General features: G+C 26.0%; 1 protein-coding gene and 1 long non-coding RNA gene across 5 annotated transcripts in view; one reads left to right on the top strand and one right to left on the bottom strand.

Annotated features, from left to right (window-relative positions):
- The window catches only part of LOC107439340 (cilia- and flagella-associated protein 58), a 26404-nt gene continuing 11186 nt past the window's right edge, over positions 1-15218 (top strand). The window contains exons 1-7 of one of the 3 annotated variants that reach the window (XM_016051907.4): positions 1-138; positions 1931-2025; positions 3681-3896; positions 5535-5665; positions 7085-7232; positions 7891-8085; positions 8976-9113. In XM_016051907.4, the coding sequence (XP_015907393.1) occupies positions 1975-2025; positions 3681-3896; positions 5535-5665; positions 7085-7232; positions 7891-8085; positions 8976-9113 (879 nt within the window). In that variant the 5' untranslated portion in view covers positions 1-138; positions 1931-1974. Of the gene's footprint in view, positions 362-1930; positions 2026-3680; positions 3897-5534; positions 5666-7084; positions 7233-7890; positions 8086-8975; positions 9114-15218 lie in introns of all 3 variants that reach the window. The other 2 variants (XM_016051906.4, XM_016051905.4) reach the window with 2 other exon arrangements.
- The window catches only part of LOC139426043 (uncharacterized), a 27423-nt gene continuing 24640 nt past the window's right edge, over positions 12436-15218 (bottom strand). Inside the window, exon 6 of one of the 2 annotated variants that reach the window (XR_015435508.1) lies at positions 12436-12575. This is a non-coding gene — a long non-coding RNA (uncharacterized LOC139426043). The remainder of the gene's footprint in view (positions 12576-15218) is intronic. The other variant, XR_015435509.1, reaches the window with a different exon arrangement.

The raw sequence follows: 15218 nt of genomic DNA on the forward strand, positions 1-15218 counted from the left end.
CCGTAATGCAATGAGTTGCTATAGCAACAAGCTGAAACATTAAGCGCTTAATCTGTTTTTTTCTAAACGAGTGGTAGCCTAAAAATTATATTTTCTCAGTTTTTGAACTTAAAACTCTTTACGAAAAAATAGGAATTTGTATGGAAATTTTTTATTTTATTCGGAGTATTTACCTTTTTCTTTATTTGCAAATTGAGCACACGGAGTTCAAGAAGGGATAGTTCCATTTTATTGATTTGAAATGCTTTGAACTGAATACTTTCAAGTATACAAAGTTAAACTTTCTGTGCTAGTCAAACGGTGCAGACTGTTGTATGACATTCGTTATAGTTATTACTTCATTTGAGTGTTTGCCGTGTAGGTAAACATAAATTTTAGCCCTCTCTCACTCTGTCTGCTCACCTTTGTTTTTTTACTCACAATTTCATGAGCTTCAGATTAATTTCATTAAAAATAGCTAGACTGCAGTTTAATTTCATTAATATTTGTCTTTTAGAAACTATATTGTATTCCATGATATGAAATTTCTATTGGGTTAGATTGTAGAATTTGGTGCACCTTGGATAGGCACTGTGCCTTGAAGCTTTTACTGTTTATAAAATCTTTAATTTTCTTATTATTTCTGTCTCGACTTATTATTAGATGAACAAAATATATCTATTTATAAAATATTTTATTTTTATTATCACTGAGATATAACTGTGTTATTTTCAAGGGTAAAATATTTTAAGAAACTTTACATTGACAAAAATTGTGATTACATGCTGTCTTGAAAAAAGATCTAGTCAAAAAGTTTATCGCAAATAAAATTTTATTTTTTAACATTAAATATGTGGAAAAATTGAGAAGTAATTAGGCACTAAATATAAACCCTAAAATTTTCCTCTCTTCTAAGACCTCATAAATAAATAAAATTTTTATCATTTCGTAGATGCATCCAAGGTGCTATCTTTTTGTAGGTTGTAACTGCTTTAATTATTTAGTTCAAAAATGAGTTTTAGTTCTTGAAAAAAAAATTTAATATATTTTTCCTGCTTAATTTTTACTTTCACTTTTATAAATTTATTCAGTAAGAAGTCATTTTTAAATTCCAACTTCCCTTAATTGTTCAAATATTTTTTATTTTGCCCTCATTTTCTTTTTATTGCTTTTAACTATTAAAAATTCTTTAATTAGTAGTTTAAAAAACTTCACAACGTTTTGACCAATGTCTTTTATATTTACATATACAGTCTGAACTAAATTGCTTCTCATTTATCTGACTACTCTGAACTTTGTTGTCCAAAGATTTTATAGTCGTGTTGTAAATTTTTAACGGCTTTTTATTTTTATGATAAATAAGGATTTTATAACTCTGAGAAGTTCTCATCTTTTTATTTTATTTGTTTCCCCCCCCCTTTTTTTTTCTTCATCAAAATTGGTTTGAAAATGAAGTTTAATTTTATTACTTGTATGTCATGTTTTTATTTATTAATTTTTTAAAATTTGATTGTATAATGCTGTTTCTTTCATTTTTGTTTTTGTATAGTATATTTGTTTTTAACTCTTAAGCAATGGCAGTCAACAATAAATCCACTAGTCTTGTTGTTTTTATTTGGTACACTGTATCTGTTTTCAGGTGATTAAATTCAATAAGCTCTTAAATTTAATGTAAAAAAATAATTAATTAAAAACTTATTGTTATTAGTTTTTTATGATGCATCTTTAATTTTCTGCAATTTAGAATCATTATTTTCTATAATATTTTTAGTCATGTTTTCTCCCAAAAACTTAGAAATTATCTAATTGTTTTTCATTTGCACATAATATCCAAGAAAATTTTTAAATCTGATTTTTAGTAATTTGCATATTATTAAGGAAATAAATATATTCTAGTTTTATATTATGTATGTAATTTGATAGTTCTCTTAAATGTTATTTTTTTTTCTAGATTAAATAATTATCCTTGTGAACTGAATAAAATAATAATTCAAAATGAAGAACCTTCTTAAAAATTTAGCAGCCGTTACTGTTACCTTTAAAATGGTAAGAAATGCATATTGTTTGAATAATTATAAATCTTGTCAATTTGAATTTCTTATTATATTTATTTTTCTATTCTATTTATTGACAGTTTTACTAATCTCTGACCAATTTTTTAAAGTCATAACATATTGGAAGTTGTCTTTAGTATATTATCTTGATAAATTGCACTATATTTGGCTTCCTATTTTGAGTTTAATCTGCAATTATCTCTGTTTTTTAATACATAAAAATGTATGTACAGTAGAGAACCGATTATCCGGAACGGTCGGGACCATCGCTATTCCGTATAACTGATTTTTTCCGGTTTTCTGAATCGCTACAAAAAGCCGTTTTTTTTATTGTTAAACCCAACTAAAAAAAAAAAAATATTTGGAAATAATCTTAAAAATAAGAAAAAACGATGAAGTAATACACTAATGATTATTTCCGAAATGATGATAAGGTAAACATCTTTAAAAAAAGAAAGAAAAATTGTAAAATCTTATTAGGAAAAAAAAATTTTTTTTTTTAAAAAATGGCGAGAAAATTTATTGAATTTCGTTCTGGTTTTTTGGTTTTCTGATTTCCGGATAACGGGTTCTATACTGTATTACATACTGTCAAAATAGGGAGATAAAATCTTTCACTCATTCTTCCATTAAAAATATTTATAAATATACTACATGGAGTTTCAGTTTCTTTTTATATAAATCAGCTTTTGGTTGATGGCTCAGGGTTGATGATTATTATATTTTTATTCTTGCTTTGGTCTTCTAATGTGGCCTGCTATTTGGCTTCTTATTTTAATGTAAGCATCTTTCTTTTATTTGACTTTCTAACTACCAAAACATTGTTTTCAACAATCCATTGTTTCTAGAAGTATTTGCCTTTCATATATGCTTCTATAACCACAACCCAGTTATACATATCGTCAGTTCATCAGTATTTAATTTTTTTAATGTTGTATATGCATAACGTGCAATATTTCTATGATGTAATTTTTCTTGATTTTAAATAAAGGTAAAAGTACACACAATTAAACACAGGGACTTAGACAAGTCTCAACAATTTAAATTGGATTGCTGTGCAGTTGTACAGCAGCTGATTTTTAAGTTTATCATCCCTGTATGGTATTGAGCCCCCTATATATATTTGAATTGCATGCTATGCATTTATTTACTTTGGCAACTACAGTGGCATGACTCTGTAGTTGTCAATTTATTGCTTCTCAGCTCTAAATCGTTCTTTTTACATATTAGCTTTATGCTTTGCTCCTGAATAACAAATTTATTCAAATGATTTTTCTTGTGTTTACATTCAAAATATTACTTTTCTTATTAAATTCTTCTATACATGTGAGTAGTTAATATGTGAGTAGTAAATAGTTTTACATGTGAGTAGCAAATAGCTTCAAGTTTTAAAAGTGTCAAATTTATTAAAAACACCACAGTCCCTATTATAAAGCTTATGAAGTTAACATTGATTTTTTCATAAAAATGATAGAATATTTAATGACTGTTTGTGAGAATTTTTGATTCAATAGAGAAATACTTGCTACAAAATACAGTTTATTACAGTTATTTTACAGTTTATTTTATTTGTTCAATTTTTTTAAATATTTTTAATAGCTTTATTCTTTGAAATTTTTTTAAATCTTACTATTTTTTATTCCTTAGGCTTTTGATGAAATAAAGAAAAATAAAATTATGAACACATTTGAAAAAGAATTCAATGAAGTTGTTGACATTTTAGAAAAAGCTTCTGAGTCTCATCAGAAGCTTTTAAATCAAATCCAAGAGCTCACTGCTAAGCTTGCCATTAATGAGGCGAATCTTTTTGAAGCTAATGCCGAATGTTGTGAAAAAGAAAAGACTCATGCCACTATAAAACAGGTTTTATTTATTCAAAGTTAATTAATTAAATCAATTAATTTGTTTGCATGGAATTTTTTTAAATATATTTGGTGGTTATTTTAATCTATAATTTGTTAAATATAAATTGTTTAAATTATTATATATCTATACAGAGTTCTCCCTAGAAATAAAAAAGGGCAGCGTGCTTTCTAACAGGAAAAAAGCACTCACTTTAGACCATAAAAAATTATCTAAATGTGTAATATTATGTAAAAGCTGAATTCAATCCTCAGTAACTTTAAAATTACCTTCTAATTACTATTTTATGCGTGTAATTCAAAAAGTAAGTCTCACTAATTATCAAAATTAGAGAAAAATATGTTTATCTTAATACAAGTTTAGATTATTAAATTATTACAATTAGATTATTACGATTAGATTACAATTAGATTATTAAATAAAAAATTATTGAACGTTAATATTTTGTCCATATTGTACATTTTTTATGCTAGATTTTACAGTTAAATTTTTCTGAACATTATTTTTCAATTTTCAGATTTTTCAAGCTATTTGTTTTACATAGCTACATGAAACTGAATTTTTCAAGGGTCTGAACAAATTATAATACCATTTTAAATTGAACAAAATCAATAACAATAAGAAACTGAAACAAATACTGAGTAACACAGTAACAAAGGAAAAGTAATTTACTCAAATTATTTAAGTAAAAATGCTTATAAATAACAAATTTGAAAATTATTTCAGAAATATTCAGTAAAGGTAAGCCAATTAAGAAAATTTCATTGCACTCAGCAAGTGAAAACTCGAATACTTTCAAAATAGTCTTTCCATATTGAAAAAAGTTACTGCCATTGTCCCCATCACTATTATTTCAGAAATTTATCACTGTGCAAGATTCTTACTCTCATAGCAATTGGATAAAAAAAGAAAAGAAAACAACAACCTAAAATTGTTTACATATCTAAAGAAATGTTGCAGAAACATTCTGTTATAAAAATACCAACCTCAAACAGTGGACTGATCGTTAAGACACGGTTCCCAGCAAATCACCGAAGTCAAGCATCACTGGCTGCGGTCAGTGTGCGGGTGGGTGACGACTTGGATCAGTCTGCGTAGGGACCGAGGGTGTGCGCTATTGGTCCTCGTTAAACTGTGCTACCGTAAAGTGCTCGACTTCGCGCGCAGGTCGTCGGGCTACCGAAACGGGGGTGCCATCCCCTCCGCAGAGGATCAAAATTGTGATGGCATGTCTTCGGATCATCCTCCGGGATGTTTCCCAGACTGTCGCCAATAGCCCATTGTGCAGCTCTAGTGCGACGTAAATTAACAACAACAACATCAAACATTTTAATAATTTTTGCTTGTATATTTTCCAAATTTAAAACTCAAATTTTAAGAAAGAGAATTAAATTGATATTTACTACTCTTCACCACTATTATTTTTTTGTAAAAACATTTAAACAGTATTGAGGTTATTAATTTTTTTTTTAATTATTTTGTTTCTATGAACATAAAACTGTATTTTTCATTTAAACATTGATAGATATAAAAATCAAATTCAAACTTTATGTATTTATAGAAATGGCTAAGTGATTTTTGAAATATTTACTTAATATTGTTTCCAGCTGTAATAATCTTCAATGTAATTTATTTAAGGATTTAATTAAAGCTTGCAAATGTATTGAAGATTTAAAGGAAAAGGAAACTAAATATAAAGAAACTATTCAAAAATTAGATGAGCAGATTTCAAATCTTATTGCTGAAAGAGATAATGCAATTCCTGAAAAGTAAGTACAACTGATTTTTCTTTTTCACTATTTTTGATTGTTTGAATCAATAAAAATATTTATTCATTTAAGTACAAAAATTTGTAGCGATTCTGAATATGTTAAATTAATTGCTTAGTATATATTTAATATGAAACCAATGTGTAACATGGTCATTTCCTAAGTAGCTTAAAATTTTTAAATAGAAAGTTTATATTTCTGTACTTTACACATTTACTTTGCTCTAAATAAGTTACTAGCAAAATAATTGAATTTACGTGTTACTAACTAAGCATGTAAATTTAAAAATTTGTTTCTAATGTTTTACTTACTAGTATTATTGTATATTATATAATTGGTTTTTCATCTCAACAACTGTTAAAATTTTAACAAATTATTTAAAAAAAAAAAATTGTATCTTAAATTTTTTTCTTTTATAAAAAATTAACAGACTGCAAATATCTATTTGTAGTTAAATGTTGATTTGTCTTGTGAAACAAAGTTATATGTTGTTTTAACTATTATACGTTGCTCTTTAGCTATATGTTGCCACAGAAATATAATTAAGTTACATGTTGCTCTTTAGCTATACATTTCTACAGAAAAAGTTATGAGTTAAATTAATAATCCCAAGAAACTGAAGCGGTAAAATATTACCTGATTAAAAACTGCATTCTCCTCAAAAATACATTAAAAGGAAATAACAGTCGATATGTTTCAAGAGCTTCATATAAATGGGCATCTATTTTTGAAGTTTTTGAAACATGTTGACTGTTATTTCCTTTGTATTTTTGAAGCGAATGAAGTTATTAATCATGTAAAGTTATATATTTTTTTGAGTTGCAGACATGTTGTGTATTTTGATACATTATATAATTCTTGAATTGTAAAATGCTCTTTCTATAAATACTTTAAGTTAATATATAGTATATTATAATATACTTTTAGGTTAATATATAATATAAATTCTATATATTCATGCATAGTTTTGGACTAGGGTATAATATATGTCGTTACCTTTAAAATGTGAACTATTATTTAAAAAAAATTTTTTTTTTCTTATAGATTGTTTACTTGTTTATGATTTTTAATATGTGTTCTAATAAAAAATTAAAATAAATTATAACCTTGTTTTACCAAGCTAAGTTTGTAGTTTTTTTAAAATTAAAATTTGCAAATATTATTCAATCCTGAAAATATGTGATTTTTTTACATACAAGTATCTTATATTTTCTAATCTATTTGATGAACATTTGAATTACAAGTTGGAATGAAGAATATTTGGTGGCTTAACATTTTTGATCTAGAATTCTATATAAACGTAATTTTATGGAAAATTTTGGAATTTATTATCAATGACCGATAAGAATTTAGTAATATAATTACAATAATCATAAAATATGTTTTTATTAAATTTACCCTTATTGTGATATCTTTTAGAGAAAAGGCATTTGAATTAGAAGCAGAAAGAGAACGGAAATTACTCAATTCAAGAATTTCACAATTGGAAAACGATTTAAAAGTAAAAGAAGATACTGAAATTGAAATAAAGAATAAATTAATGGAAACAATGGATGCTATGCAAAAGGTTCTGTTTTTAGTTCCTCAGTTCTATACTTGATTTATTTTGTTTTTTCCTTTTTCATAATGTATTCTTCACAAAAAATTCATGCTAAGAAAATCGTATTTTCTATTTTAAAGTAATTTTAATGTAGCATCATTTCTCTCGTATTTTTTCGTTTTTGTTTATGCTAAATTATTAGTTGTATATTAAAAGTATAATTTTATAGCATGAAAATTTATAAAAAGTTAGTATTCATAAAACCATGACACAAGTATGCCAAGTTCCTCACTTTTCTTATAATATATTTATCTTTAGAGATACTTTTAAAATGTTTTTAATATTATTGTTTAACATTTACTTTACAATTTTTTAATTTTCAAATGCTCTCATCAGAAAAATATATAAAATCACAAAATTGCAGTTAATCTATAAATGTTTTGATGTCTCTATCTCATAATACTTGTTTATTTTTAAAATCATAATTTTATATTGAATTTTGAATTTATAGGATAATTCAGGATAAGTAGCAAAATTTTTTAAAAATTATGTTTACTAAAATCTATTATCTGTTATAAATGTCATTGTGCTGTTAATATTGTGGCTCTTTCATTATATACCCTATCATTCCTCCAAATTTAATAATATAAATAATTGAATTACATGTTTTATTATTCATTTGCAGTTAGAAAGTAATGTAGAATCTTTGAGACTTAAGTTGAAGCAAGAACTAGAAAGAAATCAAAATGTAGTAAAAGATAGACATTTTGCTGAGAAGAATATTCGGGACAATAAAGATAGAGTTCAAGAACTTGAGGATGTGGTCCATTCTCTAAAAAATAAACTTGAAGAAACAAGTAGAAAAATGAATTCTTATGAAGTAAAGTATTTCATTTGGTTTGATTTTACGTTTTATACAATTAAATTTGTTCCAACTGTATTTAACAATTCTTAACTAGTAGCTACTATTAATATAAAAATTAAAAAACTAGTATCCTCAAGTATGTCTTTTCTTAAATTTTTTTAAATAGTTTATATTATAAGTTTATTAGTCGTAATGTAAGTTTGTAATTTAAACATAAAATAAGTTTCTAGCTATATCACATTAAGATTATTTAAAACTGTTTTTTTTTTTTAAATTTATTTTTTCTTAATTCTATGATATGCATTGATTATAACAAGAATAATGGTATAAAGTACCTAGATTTTTGATAATGGCGATTAGTATTGAATGAAATAGAAGTTGAAAAACTTGCTTTATTGTAATATAAATAGTAATCTGATAATTTATCTCAAAATATAATAACAATTACTCTGTTTTTAGGAAATATTTCCAAAGAGAGAAAATAATATTTTAGTAAAATACAAATAAAATAAGAAGTTAAATAACAGTTATGAAAGTGAAAAACAAAATCAATTAAAGAGTTGATTCTTTTTAAAAATTATGCTTCTTTTACTCCCTGATTAAATTAGATCTCATTTTGCATTATATAATTTATAAGAAAGGTTTTATGACTGGTTTTTATGAAAAGGAATTCATAGATTTTTCAGAACTTTTCCTCTCCGAGAAAGTAAATCATGTAAAAGCAAATAAAAATTAAAACTAGCAGTTTTTTACAATATGCAATTTTTCTCTGATAGGTATGCTATCATTTCTGTCCAATATAACATTTATATTGTGTATGGTAATCTTATCATAATCATTTTTCAGCTATGTTTAATACTGAAATTCTTGAATGAAATTAATATTTCTTTATTTATATTTCGCAGGCCAAAGTTGTTTCACATCAGAAGAAAATAAATGGTTTGCGGTCATTTTATCAAAAAGCAAAGGCACAAACTATGATTCAAATAAATAGTTATAAGGATATATCTGCTGAAAAAGACAAGTTGTCTATTTTAATTGAGGTAATTAGAAAGTTTTATGTTTATATATATATTTAACTGAAGAATTCATGTAGTTTTTTTTTTAATATCATTTTTATTTTCTTATATATTGTTAACAATATGTGTGTCTTAGATAATTTATAAATTTCAATTTTAATTTTTATATTCTAAATAGAGCAGAGATTTGTGGCATGTTCAAAGCTAATTATTTTTATGGCATTAGAAATTATTTTAAATTGATTTTCCTTAAAGTCTGTACTAGAAAAAAATTGTCAATATTTTTTTTCATTGTGTTACATTTCCTTTTCCTGCTTGCAAATTATTGTATGATAAAAACTTAAAACTGTGTAGTTTGTAATATTATTCAAATTAGACTGAATGATTAGTTTTATCAGCATATATTATTAAATTTAATGTAAAATTTGGCATAATGTGGATCTGAAGAGCCATACAATTACTGTCTGAATTTCAGGTTTGGTTGGTTTGAAAAACATAAAGTCTACTCCTTTATTTATTTTATATTCAAATATTTTATTTTGTATGTAAATTACTTACCTTTTCTTCCATTCTTCAAAAAAAAAAAATTTCGATTAAATATTGCTCAAACATGTTAAGTATGTTTTTATAATGTGTAAATTATATTTTAAATGAATTATTGATTAGTTTTTCAAACTGTATTAAAACAGTTGTATTAAAAATTGTTTTAAAATATCATTTAATTTTTTATAAATTCATACTGAAAAGGAAAGTGTACACCTGTAAAATCTGTATTAAAACAAAATTAAGTGTAAATTTAAGAGCTTGGTTGAAAACCATGGATAGGGTAAATATTTGCCACTACTGTTGCTCCTGGGTAAAATATTCCCCTTTAAAGTTTTAGTTCATTTACTTTTAACTACTGTGGATTTGTAGTGCAATGGTTAAGCTATTCGTCTTTTTCTATGCTTTTTTGACATTTGATTTTTATTTCTAGATTTCTGATCTATTGGTTTGTTTGAAAAGTAATGTTTTTTTTTCTCCTTATAAAAATAAGACTATTTTTTAGAGTGCATAAATATTTTATTGAACTATTCACTCTGATCTAATACTTTTTGCCATCTTTCTGGCAGTAGCATGATGCCACGCTCATCAAATGTTTGTTCTTTGCTGGCAGAATATAGGGGATTTTCGACCTCATTTGAAGTATAAGTTTTATTGTCTAAAACATTTTGTAGAGACTGGGATATTATTATAGACAACTCGTTTCTCATTCCCAGTGGTGCACTTCAAATATGGATTATTTTCTTGATGTTTGAGAAACAAATCACTGACATTAATGCCACAACACAAATTTCTTTCTGTAATAAAATGAGGAACACATATATCGAGCTTTGAGGTTAAACCTGGGCGTTTCAAATGATCGTGGATGGTTGAATTTGATAAATTTAATCTCTCAATGATCTCACAAGTTATTATTTGCTGGTTTGCATCAATTACATATCTGCCAACATTCGATAGATAAAACAAGGGAGATTTTACCAGCGCATTTTTTAAGCTATGAGTAAAGTTTTGATACATCATGCATAATCATGTATATCACAAAGATGAATTCAAAATGGAAATAATATAAGCACTTACGTTTATCGAAGTAAAAAATATGTATATAAAAAAACGATTTTTAAAACCATTTATAATTACTTAAACTATTTTATAGCCATTGTTAAACAGCCAACCCAATTTTGGGTTTACGGCTACTAATGTTCAACTTTGTAGCCTTGTTATTTTGAATCCAATCCAGAAGACAGGGGAACTCTTGGATCAATCAAGTATTGGAAGAAATTTGCCATCGTGGAGGACATTTTGATGGAACTAACCCGCATTTGTGTTACATGGAGAGGAAAACCACAAAAACCTTCCATGGGTAGCCTGACCGCAAGGGGTACTTAAACTATTAACACTCAACATACTGCGTAATAGCACTATCTGTTGGAAGAAGAGAAGTATTTTCTTCAGCAGATATTTTTTCTCAAATTTTTTTTTTAAAATTTTTTCAGAAAATACGGAGAAATTTGAGATAGTCGTAAAATACAGGAGTCTTCTTTAATAAACAGGAGACTTGGCAGGCATGCAATTAATGCCTTTATTGTGTCTGTACCAGTTTTAAATTGCCTTCTGAAATAAGGAACATTTTCAACATCAAAATTTTGCAAACCAGTTTTGTCACTGGCTTTCAGTCAAAGTATCCTCTCCATACACGTCAGGTAATTTTTTTCTTACTTGACCTGCATTTTAATCTTTTAGATAGTAAAAAAGTAAAATAAACCCAACATGCTTCCATATTTAAAAGGGCATCAATCAAAACTATTTAGTAGAATCAATGAAAACTTTTTCTCAAGTAAGTCATGCTATATCATTTGTCAAAACAAATAATGATTATGCAGCTTCAGTGTGAAGTTGGCTGTGAAAAAATACATTTAAGTTCTGTGTTGAGAAAAACTAAATTACTTTTTGAACAACACAATAACAAGATAGATAACAATTTAACATGGTTTATTCATTATACAAATTATTATCTTTTAATTTAAATAATTTTTTTTAGAAAATTAAAGTTTTTAAAAACAAGATAATTATAGATGTTTCATTATTTCAATTCTTTAATTAAAATATATGAATTATTAAAGCAAATTTTTGTAATTTAGTAATTTGATTTTTTTTAATATGTTTGACTGAATTTATTTTATTTTTTAACAATTATTTTAAGTTTTTATTAAATTTAATTTTGAAAATTTAAATAAAATTATATTAGGATTCTTGTTAAAAAAATCCGAAGAAGGAATGAAACGAAAAGAACTATTTGTTACTGAAAAAGGAGATATCATTAAAAATTTTAATTAATTAATTTTTTTATCAAGACTTATAATGTAATTTTGCTTACATTTTCATAATTAAATTTAATAAATTTGCGCGCAGGTCGTCGGGCTACCGAAGCGGGGGTGCCATCCCCTCCGCAGAGGATCAAAATTGTGATGGCATGTCTTCGGATGTTCCCAGACCGTCGCCAATAGCCCATTGTGCAGCTCTAGTGCGACGTAAATTAACAACAACAACAAATTTAATAAAAACTTGGAATATTTATTACAAAATAAAAAATTCAGTTATGTAAATTACAAATTTTTTTAAAAATAATTCATATATTTATATTTAAAAAATAAAAATAATAAAGCATCGGTCCAATTTTTTAATTTTGGTGGCCAAGCGGTTAGCGTGCCTGATTGCGAAGCCAATGGCTGCTTGTTTGAACCCCACTCTGGGCATGGATGTTTCTCTCTATGTGTTGTCCTCTGTTGTGTGAATGTGGCCCACCCTATGAACGGGTATCTGTGGCAGTGTGGCCTGGGTAATGCTGCTCGCCTCCGTGACTTAGGTTCACATGTGCCCACTGGGTAACGTTAAATGAGCAACACTTCAGCATATTTCCAGGTGAAGAACGTCAAAATTCAGTACCTGCCAATCGAAAAGAAAATAAATTTAATTTTAAAAGTTTAAATGTTGTAAAAAAAATAATAATTTATGTATTGATTAAAACATACTGAATTGTTATCAATCTTATTATATCAAAAATCTAGATATAATCAAATTATTTTATTCCTTTTTTCTGTGATTGAAATGCCTGATCTCTCAGGTAGATAGCTTAAATATTGCGCTATGAATCCACCTTAGTTGAAACGTTTTATTTTATAAGTAAATAAACTAGAATTTTAAAGCGGCATATTTTATTCCTTTGGCAGCCATAATGGCAAAGGTTTGATCTGAAATATACTAATTAGTTAGCGTACACAATATTTTTATTTTTAACTACGAAATCAGGTACAAAAACATACTTTCTTTGAATACACACATCTTTTTTTCCACGGATTATGATTTCTTATCCCCAAAATATACAGGGTAGCAACAATCTCGGAAATATGATCCCAATAGTTTTAGTCAGGCTGTTGAAAGTTTGGGCCCATTAATGTTAATTTTTTCATATTTCGCCATATCTCAAAAACTGTTTAAGCTAATTGAAAAAATTATTTGTAATACTTTTTTTATATTTTTATTTATTAATGGTCGAAAAAAATTTGAATTTTAAGGCATACAAATTTTTACATTTAAAAAATGTAATTTTAAATGGCTAAAAACTAAACTTGAACAATATTGGTCCAATAGTTCCATAGAAATTGAAATATCTGACTTTTATAAAATTCTATTGTTTGGCAGCTATTCAACCGATTTCATTTAAATTTTGTCATATAAAATGACATTATTTGTAATTACTATCAAAATTGGTATACCGTTCAATTTAAAAATTTTTACCATTAAGGGGTCACAGTACCCAAAAAATGACAAAAATACCAAATTTTTCTTTATTGCTTATAATAAAACTTCAAACTATTTCAAATGTACAGAAAAAATTTCATCTATCTACATTTTTAAAAAAGTTATGAATGATTTTAAATTGTTCTAATACAGAAACTTGCTCAGCAGTCTGACTTTAAAGTGTTTTTTCGCATAGATGATAATTTTGTGTCTTAATTAAATCCATAAGGAATTTTTTCTATTTAAGATAAAATTTTGAAGTAAACTTTTTTATCTTGAGTATAATACACTTATTTAAACTGTGCATGGAATAAGCATTTTATGAGGTATTACAATTTTTTCGGCATGTTATATATTCCAAACAGGAATTTTTACCCTTTTTTTCTACTTTTTTACAAAATAATCTATAAAAAATATTCTAATTGATATATCAACAAATGAATGCACAAAATTGTTAAGATAAATATTGCAAGCACTATGAAAAAAACTTTTTTTGAAAATATGTTAAAATAAAAAAGCCTTAGGGATTTAAAAATTTAGAATTTTTTAAAATTTTTTTAAAATTTTAAACAGTTTAATTATTTTTTGAAGATAAATTATTGATTATAACTTAAATGAGCATGTAAAGCATCCTCAAAATGAATGATTATACCTTTATTTTAAAAAATTGTTGCAAAGGTACTGTGACCCCTTAATAAATAAAATAATAAAAAATAATTTTTGAAAATAATTATTTGCTTGGAATAATTTTTGCTTATAACAGGATAAAAAAAAAATTCACATGATATGGCGAAATAAGCAAAAAGTAAATTTAACAGTACGGTGTCCAAACTTTAGACATCTTGCCTGACAAAACTATTCAGGCTACCCACTTTATTTTGGGGGTGTAGAATCATAATCTGTCTAAAAAAGTATGTTTATGTAGAGATAGTATATTTTTGTGTCTAATTTCCCAACTCAAAATATCGTTGCGCTGATCAATTGGCAAATTTGAGGTCATCCTCTCAAACCATTAAGGTTGAGTACTAGTACGTGGAAATCCGATCATTAGTCCAAATGCTATTAAAGGTGTTATTTTTTTGTGCAATGTATATTTTCATTGTGAGTAAATTTTAATAAAAGGCTATAAAATAGAGAAAATTTATGTTTCATTCTTTTAAAACTAGTGAAAAATTACAATAAAAAATAACCTAAATAGGAAATGAGTAAAAAAAAACTATTCTCATTTATTTTTACTTTCTCAAATGTTTATTTATTTATTTATTTTTTTAAATAGATATACATGTGGCTGATTTAAAAAAAAAAAGGTCTGCTCATCTCACTATTGAGTAAAGTAAATGTTTGGAAAAGTATAAAATTGACATGTTTCAAGAGCTCCAAAGCAGGTAGTTATTGCTGAGACTAACTAATTGAAAATGAGGAAAACAAAACAAATTTAAAAGAAAAAGAAACATCAAGTTGAAAACAAAGAACAAGGAAAATAAAATAAAGGTGGAAAACAAAACTAGAAAAACTATGGCAGCAGAGAGGGGCAAATCAGGGCAGGATGTATTTCCAAGTGTTATGAGGTGTGGTGAGAAACTCATGTTGTTAACTAGGGCAATGGCATTCATATTAATGAAACAGGTTAGAAAGAATTTTGTGGGTTATGCCAAACTTTTTTCACCAAAATTCTTCCAAAAAGATGATTAAATTGCAATTTGAATGTTTTTTGATAAACTTCTAAACTAAAGAGATCCTCAAAGAAATAAATTGAAAGATCATCAGTAGGTTTAAGAACTTCCATGT

This window comes from Parasteatoda tepidariorum, chromosome 7 (assembly GCF_982258835.1).
Source record: "Parasteatoda tepidariorum strain Cologne lab strain chromosome 7, Ptep-v5.0, whole genome shotgun sequence".
NCBI classification, from domain to species: domain Eukaryota; kingdom Metazoa; phylum Arthropoda; class Arachnida; order Araneae; family Theridiidae; genus Parasteatoda; species Parasteatoda tepidariorum.